Below are 18,291 nucleotides of genomic sequence, written 5' to 3'. Positions count from 1 at the left end.
TAGCAATAAACATTATCTTTTTCTAATACTGGTTTAGTGATTTCACATTGTCATACAAAAGTCAGTAATGTCTAGCAAGTGTTTCTCCAAAATAACTTCTATGAAAGTTATTGAAGTTAAGAATGAATATATACATTGTTAAACTTGTTTTTACAAAATAGGAATGGGTCAAATTCTAATTTTATGAAGTCAGTCCTTTAACAATATTGTTGTTATAATCTGGCACCTCTTAGGAACATCTTCTCCAATAATAAAGAATGATTAGTTTTTGTTATCCATTTCAGTATTATATAAATATATCTTTATTTTAAGTTTTAAGATAGATTTTTATCTGTGTTTATGTAGAAAAGTGATGCTAATCTGTTTTCAACTTTCTTTGATGCTAGAGAGGAACTAAAGTACTTGAAATCAAATGAAGACATTTATTTTAGATCCCAGTGTTCCAATGAAATAAAATTTTTAATGCACTTGACTGGAAAATGCTCAACTTATCTCAAAATTGTTATCAGTGGGAAATCTTAAATGATAAGAGAGCACATTAAATGCCTCTCTTTAACCTAAAGTTGGGTCCACCTGTTAGGTCTGACAAATAAAAATGATAAATAATTGAGAGAAAAACTCCATAAATTATGGAGAGAGCACAGGCATTTGTTCCCAGATTGTTTGAAATGTAAAAATTTTCTATAATCATTCTTAAGATGGATGGGTCCACCTCTCCATCAGGACATTCACTCTACACTCTTCAATCAATCCAGAACCCAGAGAGACACCCACAAGACAATTCATAAATGTTTTAGAATTGTATCCTGTGAGAAAAGGTGGGTAGATAGATTGTCGACATACAGAAACAAGGTTTTTGTTTGTTTTTTGTAAGAGTTTTCAGTCATCTAAGTCAGAAAAATTCCAAGCTTAATGAAACAGGCCAGCTTTTTCCTTTGTACAATGATTGTAACAGGAATGATTATGCAGTCTCATTTCTAGCAAAGGGGAAAAGGTAAAAAAACTTCTGATTGCTATTTAGAATACTATTTCTACATAGTATTCAAGAAAGCAACTTTGAGAAATAATAATAATAAAATAGCACTAAGAATAACATTAAGAAAAAATAATACCTAAAGCTATTTAATGTCTATTAAGTAATCCAGTTTAGGGACTTCCCTGGAGATCCAGTGGTTAATACTCCATGCTTCCACTGCAGGAGGGCACAGATTCATCCCTAGTTGGGGAAATGAGATTCCCACATGCTACCTGGAGTGCCCTGCCCCCCTGCAAAAAAAAAAAAAAGTCAGTTTAACTAGAAAAAGGCAGAAATGGAATATGCCATAAAAATCTAGAAGTAACTGGAGGCTAATTATAAAGCATTTCAGTCCAATTTCATGTATTCCATTAGCCAACCTCCAGCCTAAGACTGAGCAGTTTCCATTGTTAATCCACAAATAGATTGTCATTTCAGCTGTCATTTTAAATGATCAAATTTGAAGCTTTGTTTTATCTAGTATGGAATAGAAAAATGTTGTTGCAGTTGGGCTGTGTCAGAGAAATTGTTCATGTGGCCTGAGTTCCAAAAAGCATCTGGCTGATCATTCAGTCGCAAAGAACACAGAAAAAATATGGAGTAATTTCCCCTATATACTTGAAAAAAATCAAGGATATAAAACTTTTCTTCTTTCATGATCCTGCTTTTACTGGAGATTTTTGTTAAAGGATTTAGATATCATGTATATAGAACAGTTTGTCCCATTTCACAAGAATTAAATAATAATTCCCCATCACCACATTGTGAGCACATCCCAAGTTGAAATCAGCAAGTTCTAATTCAATTTAACAATATATGTTAACTGATAAATTTTTACCTAAGCATCCAAAATCAAGCCATAAGTTAGAATAAACTAAGACCAAGGCCCATGTGGTATGTGGGACAGAACATTTTACTATGTATGAGGATTTACAAATCTACAGAGGACTCCTAAGATTGCCCAAGCTGAAAAAAAAAAACATGTGATTTAATAACTTGTGGTGTGCATTCATTACAAGTGTCCACCTTAGCATTATCCTTACTTAGATTAGAATTATGAATTAAATGATAATTTAGTTTGCATTTGATTCTGCTGGAAAAGATTCCATGAAAGTGTTTAAAAGAAAAGCATTTCAGGGAAAATGAGAAGCCTTTGCTGATTCAATCCTCCTGGTGCCCAAACTGTACAAAGGTTTACTTAGAAGCAACAAATTGACCCAGTCCACTAAGCAGGTATGAGGACAATTTAGAGAAATGAAGCATTTGCTGTTTTTAGCATTTACTTGCATAAAGTTGGAAACTATTATGTTTTGAAGAATGAAATGGTATGTTCATAAAGTGGGAGAAATGATCAAATTTTCAGGTGGGAAGAAGTTAAAATCAAAGAAAACAGGAGGAGATGACAAGAATGAAGGAGGGCTGTGTCAGTGACACTGGAGATAGATGGCTTGTGTAAGAAGACTTGAATTTACAACCAACTAGATTAGTGGTTGAGCACTGAAGAGAAATATAAGGGACACTGAGCAATCAAGATGTCTACAGTGCTTGAGACTAGAAAAGTCTGTAGTCTTCTCAGTAATGATGAAATCACTGCGCAAGTGAGAAATCTTAAAGAAAATAAATTAAGCAATCTGCTTTCATTGCATTTAACTTTAATTGGCAGGATGTAAACAACTAACTCCTTAATAGCCACGTCACATGAAGCTGGTTTTTGAACTTTATCCATTTGTACCTTGGGCTGCTTTCTGGCTTCTCAAATTTTAAATTATGATTTTTTAAAAATAAAAGAAAAAGATTTCTGTTTAATTTTGTGCCATATGGGAATTTTAAAAAACAGTTGGAAGTTTCTCTGGAGTGGCCTTAAATCATTTCATTTGGCCTTCTATAAATGACAAAGTAAGTATAATCAGGCAGAGAGTAGATGGAGACACTCTCTTAAACATTTCTCTAGAAAATGATATACCTTCTGGAGTATGTTGGTTTGTTATTAGTGGTAACCAGATGGAGAATTATACTGTCTCCCCAGGACACTAATGGAAACAAGTTCCGAGATTTGTCTCTTAGAGTTTTTCCTGCTGAAATATGTTCTAACACAATGTTCAGGGCTGAAATTATCCTGACATTTTAGTATCAAACAGCCAATGTGCACTACTGGCTTTAATGTAATTAGTTAAACCTACCTTAATTACTATTTTCAAGTTTTATATTATTTGCAATATGCTGCACAACCAAACCGCATGGTATGTCAAGGCCATTATACAGATTGAACTAAGGCTGAAATTCAGCCTGCCAGCCTTTACCATAAGGGGGCTTCTGGATTTGACCTTCACAATGAGTAGATGACCACAACAGATGAGAGGGCATGAAGGTTAAAAATAAACGAACAATAAGCTGCATAGTGGTGATATTTTAGAGTTGGGACATGTTTTTCTTCACTGTTTCATTTCCTTAAAGAGATAGTGCACCAGATTTAAGAATACAAATGACTGTTGAGTGTATATAAATAAAGTTTAAATTACCCTATAGTTTTTTTTCTGAGATATAAATGTGATTACTGTCACAGGTATTCTTTTATTTTGAAATGAATAATGTATTTCATGACAGTAATCTAATGCCCTGTGAATTAAGGTTAAAAAATCTTCTTAAATAGCTACATTTTCAGTAGGATAAAGAAAAGAAAGAGCAACATTTCTGGAAGTTTAAAAAAATTCTGTGTTAAAGTTATTCAAAAAACACACTACGAAAAAGCTAGTTTATGTAGTTAGTGTAGTGTGCATAGAGTCTCATATTTGATTATCTTCTATAAAATAACTTTTCTTTGATAGATTTTGGGAAAGAAAGCACTACAAATGACCCTGAAGACTCTGTAGATACCATAAGACATTACCAGAGTTCCAAAAAGCACTTCGAAGAGAAAAAAAGCAGATCTTCATCTTTTATCTCCTCCATTGATGATGAACAAAAGCCTCTCTTCTCAGGACTTGTTGATTCTCCTCCAGGAATAGGGAAAGCAACTGGACTTGATCTTGAAACAGTGCCCACCTCAGGAAGAATTCGCATAGATAAAAGAAGTCACTCTTGCAAAGGTAACAAGTTTCTCAGGAATCAGTTTGTCTCATGTCAGTGCTAATCACAAAATGCTGACTTTGTACAAATGAAAAGCCATGCCACATGTTAACTGAATCTGCAATTTCATGATGTATTTGCAAAGATCAAATCTTAGATCATCTACAAAGTGTCTGCAGGATTCTGGGATAGTGGTCATTATTCCCAATTATAGCAAAAGAGGTTCTGTATAGTCTGTCAGGCCTAACACGATGCCACATAAAACGTTGTAGGAATGTCTTTTGTAGTGATTCCATGGGAGAGGGGATCAATGAGTGTTTGAAGAATTCTAACTCATTGATTCTTACATGTATCTTCTGTATCCATGAAAATGAAAGCATTAGTCGCCCAGTCATGTCTGACTCTGTGACCCTGTAGATTGTAGCTCACCAGGCTCCTCTGTCCATGGAATTCTCCAGGCAAGAATACTGGAGTGGGTAGCCATTCCCTTCTCCAAAGGATCTTCCTGACCCAGAGATTGAACCTGGGTCTCCTGCATTGTAGGCAGATTCTTTACCATCTGAACCACTAAGGAAGCCCTCTGTATCCATTCCCACCCCCAAAGCTGTTTTTACAGCCTGAAAGGCCAGTTCAATCAAAATACAATAAATATTTTTAAAAAGAGCTTCAGTTTACTGGGAATTATGAGAAAATGGAGATAAATGACCCGAAATAAAATGTCCTTTTGATTCAACTCATTGGAACACATTTGTTTATAAGGAATACCCATATATATGGGTTATGTTTTAGACAATATGCATGAGCTGTGTAACTGCACTTAATAAATATATCCAGATTTGATGCTAAAGGACGGAAAACTCAGAAAAACTTGAGGACTACTACATGAAAGAACACTTAACTTAGCATAACAGGAGCTAGATCTACAGATCTTATTATCTCACTAAGAATATGTAAGAACAGGCATGGGCAGACTGCCTGGGTTCCAGGTCCAAGTCTGTGACATGCTCTCTTCATGTCTTGACAGACCCTACTAAGACTCAGTTTGAACATCTTCAAAATCGGAATAATATGTTCTAACCAACTAGTCTGTTGTGACTATCAAATAAGATAATTGTATAAATTACTTTCTCTGAAATAAAATCCCCAACTCTGTTTAGTATTTTTTCACAGTTTTTATTTTCTAACACTTTAATCATTGACTATATTCTTAGATAGAAAAAAATGTAGAGATGAAGAAAGTATAGCAAAAAAAATAAAGAAACTATAACAAAAATGAGGGCAAAATAGGATGTTCTTGAACTGGCAGGATACAAAATTATGGCACAGTGTAAGTAAATATTACATATCATTGTCACCATTTTTCAAAGTGACTGTATCTGCTAACAAAAGTTTTATTGAACCTAGGATGTTTAGGCTTTACAGTTGTCCAGAGTTACTTTCCCTATTTTATCAAATCAGCTTTTGCCATGACCCCAAGTTGAAGTAAGCTAAGAATATATGCAAATGTCCTCTGGACAATCTAAAATCTTGATGAAGTGAATGAAAATAGTACCTCATTTATCACAATGGAAGAATGGAATATTAGATGTGATTACTAAATGTCCCATTTTAGTTATTTATGAAAACGGATTCTGGGAAGTGCTAAAAATAATGAAAGGTTGCATCATGGAAGTCAGAAGTTCTGAAGAACTTGCTGAACCATCCTACTGTCTTCAAAAGAGTATAACTGAGTGGGCCTGATTTTTTTCAAAATACTTTTTGTTGTTTTCCTCTTGAGTTTTAAAGTCTCAAGTGACAAGTTATTAAAGATATATTTGGGGGATTTTATTCAACTTTATGATGACTCTCACTAACAATGAATTCTCATGCCCTTCATCTTATGTTTTTCTTTGCCACTTCTTCCAATTATTTTAATTAGCTATTTTACATGCACAATAAAAGTATTCTATAAAATCTAAATTAATATCTACAAATTTTAATTTTCAAAAATTCATAATGACACCTCTGTTCAAATAAACAGTTGCCTTTAAAACTCATAGTTAAATATTCATGTCAATTGAATAGGCATAATTGATGCAGCATAGAGTTAATCAGTGTGACACATGGTTAACTAGATAATTAATACGACTAACCAGTGGAGAGTTCTAAAACTTTGTTCAATGCAAATTTCTTTCCCTAATAATTTTTTAAGGTGAAATACTGTGTGATTTTCAAGAATTTGAATAATATGTAGAGTATAACTGTAACTGTTGTGATTCAAATTACTAAACCCCCACAGATTTTAGTTTTATCCTCAATAGGAAATGCCACTTACATCTCTAGCATTTGTCATGCTGAATCCAACAGAGAAGCACCTTTAGACAGAACTGAAAAGAAAAAAATCAAACTAAATGCACTCTGATCCTACTTAGATTGAGGTCAAAAGTTGACTCTAGGAAAATTGTGTACCCAGAACCAAATGAAAGTTTACTTTCTGTTCATCCATTTCCAGAAATGTGTCTTGCAACTATAGCAACATTTTCCAAGGCAACCGAGCGCAGATTCTTTCTGAGCTATATTTAGAATGTATCTAAAAGGATGTTCATTTTGATTAAGACCACTAAGCAGGATCTCCCCATTGAACTCTTTTTTTTTTCTTATTGCTGTTAAAACAAGCTAATCACACATATCCAGATTTTAATAAAAGAGTAAATTATAATCAAGGAAGACTTTACCCAATAGTTTACGAGTATTCTTTTTTGCTAAAAGATTATCAGTTTTTTTCTTGAGCACTGAAGAAAAAATAAAATCCTACATAATTTATTGCATGTGATTCACCACTGTTATTTAAAAATCGATATCTTATATATGATTTGAGAATGAGAGCGCTATTAGGCATAAGTGGAAATACTGTAAGCTTTCTCAGCACAAAACTTCTGAGTATAATATGTAACTTCCATCCTGTCAGTTTTATTGTTTTTGTTTTATTGTCTAGCAAGAGGCTAGACAGGGAGAAACATTGGCATCATCCAGCCATTTATATGAGTGTTCTGACTATTTGTTTGGCATTACTTCTCAAAATTGAAAACCTAGTGTACTAAAACATTATATTATTGTTTTGCATTTTAAAGTCACATGTGTGTGAATAAGAAATACTTTTCAGTGAAAATCTGCTGATGTATTACTTAAAAGTTCAGTACATTTTTGATGCTCAATTTCATAGGAAATTACATATTGTCACTTCAGAAAACAAAACATCAGTTGTGCCCGACTCTGGGATCCCATGGCCTGTAGCCCACCAGGCTCCTCTCTCCATGGAATTCTCCAGGCAAGAGTAATGGAGTGGGTTGCCATTTCCTCCTCCAAGGGATCTTCCTGACCCAGGGATCGAACCCAGGTCTCCTGCATTGCTGGCAGATTCTTTACCAACTGAGCTACTAAGGAAGCCCCTTCCATAGAATAAGGAAGGCTTTAATTTCCTCTGAGGTCTGTTAACCATTTCAATAGTATAGGGAACCCTGACCTTATGTTTTCCTAATACCATCTTTGGATGTGCTAATCCCTTTGTTAGAGCTTCACCCAAGTGAAGCAGAAATTGTTGGTACCTCATTAAAAATTCTATGCATTCAATGATAAAAGTATGGTGATAGAAAAAGCATGAAGAAAAGGTACAGACATTGTGTCTGCTACCTGTGGATAGGGGGTACTTTTGAAGAAACTGTAGGAAAGGATTTCAAGAAACCCTACAAATCCTGTTCCTTGTTTCTAGAATCATAGCTAATTCTCTCCAAATTGGTTCCTTTCTATCCAATTTTTAAAATAACCAAAAATATAAATTCCATAACTTTACATAACTTTCGTCAGTGTTTAGTCATAAATACTTGTCCGAAAGAAAAAACAAAAGTCTTTCCATCAAAGCAAAATCACTTTTTGTTATTTAAGTCTATTTCCATGTGAAAATGAAGTCAGTCTTTTTCTCCTACCAGTCCTCTGAGTGAGGAAAACGTACTCCTTCTTTCTCTCTGAAATAAACTCCCACTTCCACTAGTACTGGATTGCCGTGCCATGCGCTCAGTCATGTCCAACTCTTTGAGACCCTGTGGACTGTAGACTTCCAGGCTCCTCTGTCCATGAGATTTTCTAGGCAAGAATACTGGAGTGGGTTGCCATTTCCTCCTCCAAGTGCTCTTCCTGACCCAGAGATTGAATCAGCCTCTCATGTGTCTCCTGCATTGCAGGTGTATTCTTTACCCGCTGAGCCACCGGGGAAGCCCCAACTAGTATTTTTTCATGGGTTTTGCTTCCCAAACTTTCAATTGGTTTAAGTACTTCTTAGATACATGAAATGCAGAGGGTAAGAAAGCATAGCAGAAGTCATCAAAAGCATATTACAGAAATGAGAGGGAAAATAAGATATTATATTTGCCCTCAAATATTGACAACTTGCAAATACAGATTGTTAGAGAAACAGTAAATTAAATGAGGTTCAGAAAATGAACCTCTGTAAGAAAAATGATTAAAACCTTGTTAGACTGAATTCCTCAAGGGCAGGGCCTATGTCTTCATCTCTAACTCTTCTACAATGAGCAAAGTGTCTGGCACATAACAGACATGCAGATCATCTGAAAAGTGGACTTGAACAGATAAGTGATATGTTTTAAAGTATAGTAACATAAAAATATTTTAAATGAAAGAGCTCCAAGGAAAAATATTGAACTTTAATGTGCATAGATTAGGGCCTTCCTTGGTGGTCCAGTGGTTAAGCATCCACCTTCCAATGCAAGAGACGTGGGTTCGATCCCTGGTCAGGAAACTCAGATCTCACATGCTGTGGGGCAACTAGGACCCAATGCAGCCAAAAATGAAAATAATGTGCATAGATTAAAGGACAGTGCAGAAGGAGCTACAAGAAAACGTAAAACATGAAAGAATGTCATGGGACATTAGGACAAAGAGACTTTAGGCCTCTTCCCATCTTTAACTGCTCATCGTTCTTTGGGTCTACTTTGAGTTTAGTTGGTCTAAAGGAATCCTTCTGGAGATCATCACTTCCCCATGACTCTCTCTTCTCAAACCCACTCTGAATCATTAAGTATGCAAATTACTCTGTGGGAAAGAGCCCTAAAATCTTCAATCTGAGGTGAACCAGTACCTACATATGGTGCTGTTTCTACCCAAATGTAAAAGTTCAAAGTCTTCGTTCTCTTACTAGAGTATAGGGTGGGCCTTCCATGTTTCCCCTTAGCACAAAATAGAAAGGGAAATTATACTGAAGACTCATAACCAGCTGTGTGGAAATAGGTGGGGGAGGTGGCAGTCAGGATCAGGGTGGATGGGAGTCAGCTACCTATTGGTTGTAGTTGCTCAACAGGTCCCTGAGTCCCTTTGGTTCTGTCTTCCAGCTAAATTTCCAGATCCCTTCCTGCTTGTATTGTGGATGTCTCTGTAGCTATAAATGGGCACCCAAAGAAGCTGACATCCATTTTGCTGTTTCCCACAGATATCACTGACACAAGAGGCTGGGAAAGAGAAAATGCTGGGACTCAGGCTGATGAGTCTAGTCCCTCAGCACTTCAGCGAGCTGCCTGGGGAGTCTCTGAAACCGAAAGCGACCTCACCTATGGAGAAGTGGAGCAAAGATTAGATTTGCTTCAGGAACAGCTTAACAGGTATAAGCAATTCCAGGCAAGGGAATAATGTAATCCAAGCCGTTGGTGGGGTCTGGCTTTACGCTTTGTAAATAGCAAATTCATCCTGCCATAGACCTCACATACGCCTTCCATATACACTTTCTCATTTTAAATACGACTAGAAGTTGACAGAATTATTAATGTCTTACAAGGAGCATTTATTTAGAACACTTCACACTTTTGACAGCACAAATCCTATTTTTTCTTTACTCGTCATAAAATCAGTATCTCATCAGCATTGCTTGTCTAAGAAACTTCCTTTTTTAATCCCCCAAAATAATTCACATTTAGTTTGTTGACTAACACCCTTCCTCTTTCAATCCTCCTTTTACACTTTGTGTTGGCTCCTGGTAACTTAGTTATATCTTATGGCATTTTTAAAAATATTGACAAAATTATTTAAACATTTATTTTTTCAGCCAATTTGTCAAAAATGTGATTGAGTTGAAGCCCAGATCCTCTCCATTTTCCCTCCATCTTTGACCTATGACCTTTTAAGATAAGGAATAAATTTTGGTTTTAGAAAGGATAGAACCCCTTAACCCAAATCTACATGGGTTCCTTAAAATTAAACTGATCAATCAGATTTAAGACAAATAGATGTATGATACTGTTTTAGTTGTGTTACATGTGGAAAGTGACCTTGATTCAAGGTATTTTCCAGGATACCACTGGGAAAGGTATTCCAGTAGTCACACATGAAAAACTGCATGGATTAAACTAAGATGCTCAAATCAACTTAAAACACACAGTGAGTGAGGAGAGCCAGATGGGGTAATTAACACATTTCTAATACGTACAATCCTGGTAAAAGAATCGCACAACCCGAATCCTGATTTACATGACATTTATATATATATATCTCATCAGCTTTCCCTGCTGATGGTGTGGTTCTGAGGATGAGAATCGAGATTTCCACAAAACAGGTCCACAGATAAAAACTGCCCAACACCAGTGACACACACTTACTCCATCACTGAGAGGTAGGGTCAAGTACCCTTGGCCACAGTATAAGCCATACTCTGGTTTGTTACATCATATTTCTGTTCTATCTTTGGAACGTCTTTGCAGGTTGCTAGCATGCTGTTTGTATTTAATGCATCTTATGAAGTCTGCCCATGTCTAACAAACTACTTGCTTACTCATTGTCTGTGCTTACCACATTCTATGTGTTTTGCTTATACACATAAACTAGCTACTATGCTTACTTTTTCTTGTGTTTTGTTGATGTTGCTTGTTGTTTTATTGGTTTTTTTAAAAAAAAAAATCTTTATGCCAGAATTGAGCAGTGTCAAATAATACAGTGTTAAATAATACAGTAAAAATGTGTATCTACACAAATATACATTATCATGAAAGATGAATTAGCAATTAAAATAGACAAAAGGAATTGGAAAATCAACTAATTTGTAAATTTAAATAAATTCGTATGCCTTAATTTCAAAGAAAAGTATGGCAATACTGCATGAACTAATGATATGTTTTGTATTTTTTCATGCAATTTAATCAAACTTTGAAAGTTAAAAAACTGAGATCTATATCCCACTCTCAATTGTCAAATATCAGTCTTGTAAAATTGAAACATATCTGAGAAAATTAAAACAGATTATCACTTACTTAGAGTCAGTAATTCCTATTTAAGGTATAAGAACTTGACATGATCATACTTATTATTGCTCAGAGAAGCATATTTAGTTAATTACTACATTTCCTATCTCTCTCTTCTATTTATGCCAAGCTACATTGATCTTTTAGCCATAATATATATCAAAATACATACTTTACACATAGAACTGATAGATTTCTGAACTTGACCTTCCTCTATTCCTGCATACTTCTTTGCGTGTTTGGCGTGTGTGTGTGTGTGTGTGTGTGTGTGTGTGTGTGTGTGTGGCTCAGTGGCTCAGTCATGTACCACTGTTTGCAACCCCATGGACTGTAGCCCACCAGGCTCCTCTTTCCATGGAATTTTCCAGGCAAGAATACTGGAGCTGATTGCCATTTTCTATTTCAAGGGATCTTCCCAACCCAGAGATAGAACCCACGTCTCTTTCATCTTCTGCATTGTGGGCAGATTCTTTACCACTGCGTCACCATGTAGTATGCATTCAATTCCTGGAGTAAATGGAAAAAAAAAAAATGACTGAATGAATGGATGAATGACAGGGACAGTGATTTCTTCAGCACAATACTTGCACAGCACTTAACAATTGTTCAGCCTAAAGTTATAACCCTCTTACTTAACTACTAACAGAATTACTAGGTCAAGTCATCTAAATTTCTCCAGCCTCAGTTTCCTTTTTTGACCTCTTCTGACCTGCAATATTATTGTGAAGACTAATGTAATACATGTGGGGAGTATATATGCTATAAAATACAAAGAGTTGTGGTTAGACAAAATATAATTAACAATGAACTTAACTTCATTTCTATTATTCATACTTGTTAGAGCATATTCTTCTACTCTGCATATATTTCTATGTTATCTAATTTGGATCTTTCTTGAAGGTGAAATTTGAGATTTTAATTTTCCCTTGTTGCCTTGTCATGGATGCCAATCGTTACTGCTGGTGTAAATCAAAGATCACTGAAAAAACTTGCCTTTAATGTGTCCTAGAACTGAAACTATAAATTTTAAGGGCATGTATACCTAGTTCCCATTTTGTTTGCAACCACCTATTAATACTAATACTAATGGGCTTCCCTGGTAGTTCAGTTGGTATAGAATCTGCCTGCAGGACCCAGGTTCGATCCCTGGATCAGGAAGATACCCTGGAGAAGGAAATGGCAAACCATTCCAGTATCCTTGCCTGGAAAATCCCATGGACAAAGGAGCTGCAGTCCATGGGGTTGCAAAGAGTCAGGCATGACTGAACAACTAACATACTGTTACTACTAATAGCTGTTATTATTTTATTATGTTAGTTTTAAAATTACTTTTATACAATACTTTTTCTCATAGCCAAACTGCAACTAAATCTTTTTGACATGTCCTAGCATCTGTATGTTTTTGAATATATTTACTTTCTTTTACTAAATTCTAGCAAGCTCTCAAAAACATTTTATTGCCTGACTCAACCTCTTTGGATTTAAAATCCAATATATTGCATTTTTACTGCACAGACATCTCCAAGAACCTGTTTCCTCCACTTTAGAAGGCAAAAGTTTGAAGAAGGCAGCTCGATTTAAACTTCAGCTTTGCAGGGTGAGAATCCTGGTATACTTTCTTAAGTTGGATCTACTCTGTTTAGCTTCAGCATCTGTTCAAATGTAGTAGAACTGTAAATTTCTATCCCATTTGTTTCATCCAAATACACATATTAAGTACACAGTGCAATAAAAACAAATATAAATAGTCTATCTTGAGTCATCCTGGCGGTTGCTGCTTTTTGCTTTAATGGCCAATTAAACTCTATATGGGGTTAAAGGTTTACATAAGAAATGTTCTTACTTATATATTATGCCTACGGATATACATATTTAGGGAAAATCACTAATGCTTGATCCCAAAGCCATGCTTCTTAAACTTTAATGTTTTCGAATCACCTGGGGATCTTGTTAAAATGTAGATTCTAAGTCTAGGTCTAGAATCCACATTCTAACAAGCTCCCAAATTTGACCACACTTTGTATAGGGAAGCCCGAGAGGATATAAAAGCTTTCAGTGCTGACTCCATCCCTTACAGAACACTGTGCCTGGTACACTGTTGGTCTTTGATAGTATGTGAATGAAAACATTCATTTTACACAGCTGTTTAGCTATGCTGATGTAGAGGAAGAAAAATAAATTTCCCTCTACCTTTCTGAGTTTCTGGCTGAGACCCCCTATAATAAAAGATTAAGAAAAATTTAAAAAGAACATAAATGTATTAACATGTATACCTCATATACACATGGGAGGTATTCAGAGGAAAATGAGTTACTCCCTGAGGTGCCTTAGAATTCAGGATTAAATACCATCTTAATAGGGAAAGGGGCTGGGGATTTAGGTCCCTTAGAAGAGAGTAAATGATTTTTAAGATAGATGAATGATCCCTTGAAAGAATGACATGTTATCATTAATATATGATATGTTAATATGGGTGTGATAGTTTGTGACAAAGTTTGTCTTGGTGTGATGCCTCTTCTGTAACAAAATTCAATCTTCCCTGGTTGTTGAAACTCCCAGAGAAGGGATTTATGACAATTGAGTTTCTTTTGGAATATCTGCCTTTAGGCAGATAAGAGAAGTTCAGAGAAAGCCTCTCCCCACACTTGCTGTTCTCCAAGTGCCTACAGCTCAAAAGAATCAATATGCCAAAGTGGCTTATTTTGGGGTGGCATCTGCTGCTACCCTTCACTGGCAAAAGAAAAAGTTATAAAATTCAGCTTTTCTGTTTCAAAGACCAAGCTAGAATTTTTCAAAATTCTCTCTAATTCTTCCAGAGTAGAATAGATTATTTAGTGTCATCCAAAGAGTCCATTCCAATTAAACTGGTAGACCCTAATCATAAAACATGAAAATACAACCCATGCATAATAGAGAAATTCTTTACTAAAATCTTCTTCTTGAATGTTTTAGTCTCTGGGGGCTGCTGTAACAAAAATACAGTAGACTGGGTGGTTTGTAAACAACAGATATTTCTCAGTTCTGGAGACTGGCAAGTCCAAGATCAAAGTGCTGGGAGATTCTGTATCTAATGAGAGCAAGTTTCCTGGTTCATAGATGGCTGTCTTCTCACTGTGTCCTCACATGATAGGAGGAAGCGAGCTCTTTGGGGCCCTGGCTTATGAGGCACTAATACCATTCAGGAAGCATCTACCTTTATGACTTAATTACATCCCAAAGGCCATACCTCTTACGACCATCACATTGTGGTTAGGATTTCACCATTAGCATTTCAACATAAACATTCAATCCATTGCAAAATATCAGACTACTGTTAATACAACTAAACTAAGTATTCATAATCACTGCAGGAAGACCTTGACCTAGACAGAGTCTTAAGTATTATCTCAGAAAGGAAAGTAAAAAGTGGGGTATTTATATGACTTTGGAGCTTGGGCCTTTCAAGTTGAAGAACTGAGGGATTTGAGCTAAGTTCATAACATGATAGTCCAGGATTGATGGACACAGTGACATGAGGATCTTAAACCAAGTATGGATAAATAAAATTTGATCAAGCAAGTTATTTGCTCTCAAGATCAGTTTGCTGTCTCCAGTGAGTTAATCTGTAGAATTTTCCTGAGGGAGGAATGTTCTTTATTCCCTTAGACTTATTTTTCTCAGGCAAAGTTTTCCTGAAACAAGCAACTAAGTCTTGTTCTCAGCCTGCAACAGCTGCCCCATCTGCACGTGATGGTCCCACTAATGGGCCGCATGCTGCTGTTACTGAAGACACACTTCCAATAGGTTTTTCCTTCTCAGACACTATTCACCTAGACAGAATCTGTGATATAGAGATCCTGTTTCTTGAAGATGACTACTGTTTGACAAAGGTTTTGTAAGGAATCAAAATCATTATCATAATGTTTGACTCTCTGCTGGGTCTTTAATCTCATTTGTTGATGAAGTTTTTATTATTCCACTGTCCACCCCCAAATCCTTCTACATGTAATGTGTAAGCTACTCCCTAAATATTAAATGCTGTTCATGATAGGATAAATTCATACAGAAATATTTACAATGAATATGGAATTTTCTTTGGGGACTCAGAGGAAAGAGAAATTAATTCTGAATAAGGTAAGATTTGGGTATGCAGATAAAATTTGTGCTGTATTTTGAAGCATGAAAGAAAGTATTGATGCTTAATAAAATAATGAGTCTTCTCTGTTGAGTTAGCACCACAAAAATATTAGAACAATGAGTAACAAGTAGATAATAAACTAGTTGATAATTCAAATTTTTGTTGTGTGGTTTTGACACTTGTAAGGCATAGTCATGTATAATTTATAGCTATTTGTTTCGGAAACACTAACTACATGGCTATACGTACCAAATATAGAGAACCTGTACAAATAATATACAAGTTACCATGATTCTCAGAAGGAAAATTTCTAGTCAGTTCTAAAAACTAGAAGAAGAATGATCTTTTTTCATGTTGTCCAGGTTTATTCTGTTCTCTCTCAAATCAAAGGTTAAGTTCTCTCCATTGTGAACTTCACAAATATAGCATGTATATAACTGAGCAAAATTAGTCTATGCTTTTAACATTTTGGGTACAATTTACCTTTTTCTTGCATTTTCCATTGAAACAGAATAGTAAGCACAAACAAGTAAAGAGTTAAAAGCTTTCTCAAGAGGCATATGGTCTAAATTTTCTGTTTTATACCCACAAAATTCTTTTTTAATACTGTTAACACATGCAAAGGAGAAGAATCAGACCCATTGTATTCTGTTGTTTTTTCTCTTGATTTTAATTTAAAATGAGAATGAAATTAACAGGCCATTTGGCTACTTGTGAACTTTGGGGGGAAAATGATCAGGCTGGTATTTTACAAGCCAGATGGGCTATAGAAGCAAGTGAACTTTTATATTTGGTCTGTTTCTAAATACCAAAGGCCCTGAACTATAGATGGGAAAGGAATTTAGCATTTGACAGTACTTAACATTAAGGAAGAATGTAGTGAATAATATACAATACTTGATGTGAGTAGGAGAGAGGTAACATAAAATATTGATAATATAAATTTGAAACACATAATAAATCATCCAATTGTTGCAATTATGAAAGAAATGTGCTATAATATCTCTTTTTTAAAGAGTAAATAAAACGTCCATGAGAAACTGACCAAAACCCGACTTAAAAGCAAAGAGAATGACTGATTAAAAATAGATTCTCAATGTGTTTTCCATTTTGAAATCAATAAAGCTTAACTGTAATGTAATACAATGTACACTGTGAAAATGTAGTCTTTTCATTCTGATGTTTTTCTGTTAAGATCTTATTAAAGGAACAGGAGCAATGATCATTATCAGAGCCATTAGTGTGATATAGCAAGTAAGCGTCTCCGTGCTCCCTCTCCTGTCCTTCTTGTGTAAAGCAAGGCCACAATTCTGTTTGGTGGTGCTGCTGCAATTTTTTTCAAATGTTTTTCAATCCTGAACTATTTTAGGACTGTCTTCCCATTTCTGTTTGTCCTGCAGACTTGAATCCCAAATGACTGCAGACATCCAGACCATCTTACAGCTGCTGCAGAAACAAACCACTGTGGTCCCACCAGCCTATAGCATGGTAACTGCAGGAGGAGAGTATCAGAGACCCACCATCCGCCTGATGAGAACCAGTCATCCGGTAGCGTCCATCAAGACAGATCGAAGTTTCAGTCCTTCCTCACAGGTGAGTATAGGTAGCGTATAACAAAGAGCGTCTCTCAAGATGTGTTTCCAGGGACCATCTGAATCAGAATCGAATAACCTGGGCTACTGCAGAAAATGCATACTCTCATGTCCATCTCTGTCTCTACTCAATTAGAACATCTGGGAATGAACCCTGTAATCTCTGTCTTAAACAAGCTTCCCTCCATCCCTTTCTCCCCAGTTCTTTTGCTCATTTAAAGCTTGAGAACAATGGACCTAGAAGAGTGATCTTAAGACACTAGTATTTTTTTTTAAGAAATGTTTAAGAAATTTGTTTTTTTTTAAGAAAAAGCTTTTTTCAAGAGTTAATCTACTTAAGTTTACAAATGGTAGAACATTGAAAACTAAAGACTACCCCTGGGTCCAAAAAACGTTTAGATAAAGTTTGTAATTTGCTCTAGAGACACTCTTGAACAGGATCTGGGGAAGGAAGGGGCAAGACATAGCAGCCAGCCAGACAAGACCTGAGACCAGGAGTAATCAGATAATAACCACATCTGTGCCCACCCATCACTAAGGAGCTCTAAAAGTTTCTCACCTTGATGATGGTAGGAGAAATGTTAGTGTCCTTTATTTTTCCTCTGAAGTCCTGTGAGGAAGCCCTCTGATTTTGTTAATGTGGAAAGTGTAATTCCTTTGGAATTCCATTTTGGGAACCTTTCTTAATCACTTAAATACTGTGGCCAAACTGGACTTAAGAACAGCGATTTAAATAAGAATTCACAGAACAATCTTGTAAAAACTTTTTTAGAAGTTTGGGGATTGAGTGGAAAAATGCTCTGGGGAATGAAACTATTTTAATAGCACAGAGTAATGTGCCTGAAGGAAAATAATACAATCTCTCTGAAGTATGAAGGTAGAGATTGATTTATCTCTAACTGGTTTTGAATAACTGGGAAACATGTGAAACCATGCAGCTTGTTTTTTGTTTTCAGTTGACTTCCATGACATTTTCTGCCAAGGGATGGTTGATTTTCCGTCCTTTCTTTTTCTTTCTGTGTTCTCCAAATGTACTCACCAAATGACCCACCTTTCTGATCCCAGTTACGTTGGGAATTTTGAGTTAAAACTCATCTGGAAAACTCAGTGTGAAATATTATGTTTAAAATAATAATAATCTGATATGGCTTCAGAGTAAAATTAAAAATCTTGGAATGGTTGGGTAAGATTATCTAAACTGACGTCTGACCGCCAATGTCTTGA

General features: G+C 35.6%; 1 protein-coding gene across 2 annotated transcripts in view; it reads left to right on the top strand.

Moving 5' to 3' along the window:
* KCNH7 (potassium voltage-gated channel subfamily H member 7) overlaps positions 1–18,291 on the top strand; it is a 498,724-nt gene that overhangs the window by 477,660 nt on the left and 2,773 nt on the right. Inside the window, exons 13-15 of one of the 2 annotated variants that reach the window (XM_043488327.1) lie at positions 3,853–4,101; positions 9,561–9,729; positions 16,876–17,068. In XM_043488327.1, coding sequence (XP_043344262.1) covers positions 3,853–4,101; positions 9,561–9,729; positions 16,876–17,068 — 611 coding nt within the window. Of the gene's footprint in view, positions 1–3,840; positions 4,102–9,560; positions 9,730–16,875; positions 17,069–18,291 lie in introns of both variants that reach the window. The other variant, XM_043488328.1, reaches the window with a different exon arrangement.

Source organism: Cervus canadensis, chromosome 15, assembly GCF_019320065.1.
Source record: "Cervus canadensis isolate Bull #8, Minnesota chromosome 15, ASM1932006v1, whole genome shotgun sequence".
NCBI lineage: Eukaryota > Metazoa > Chordata > Mammalia > Artiodactyla > Cervidae > Cervus > Cervus canadensis.
This window is presented reverse-complemented; position numbering and strand designations above follow the sequence as displayed.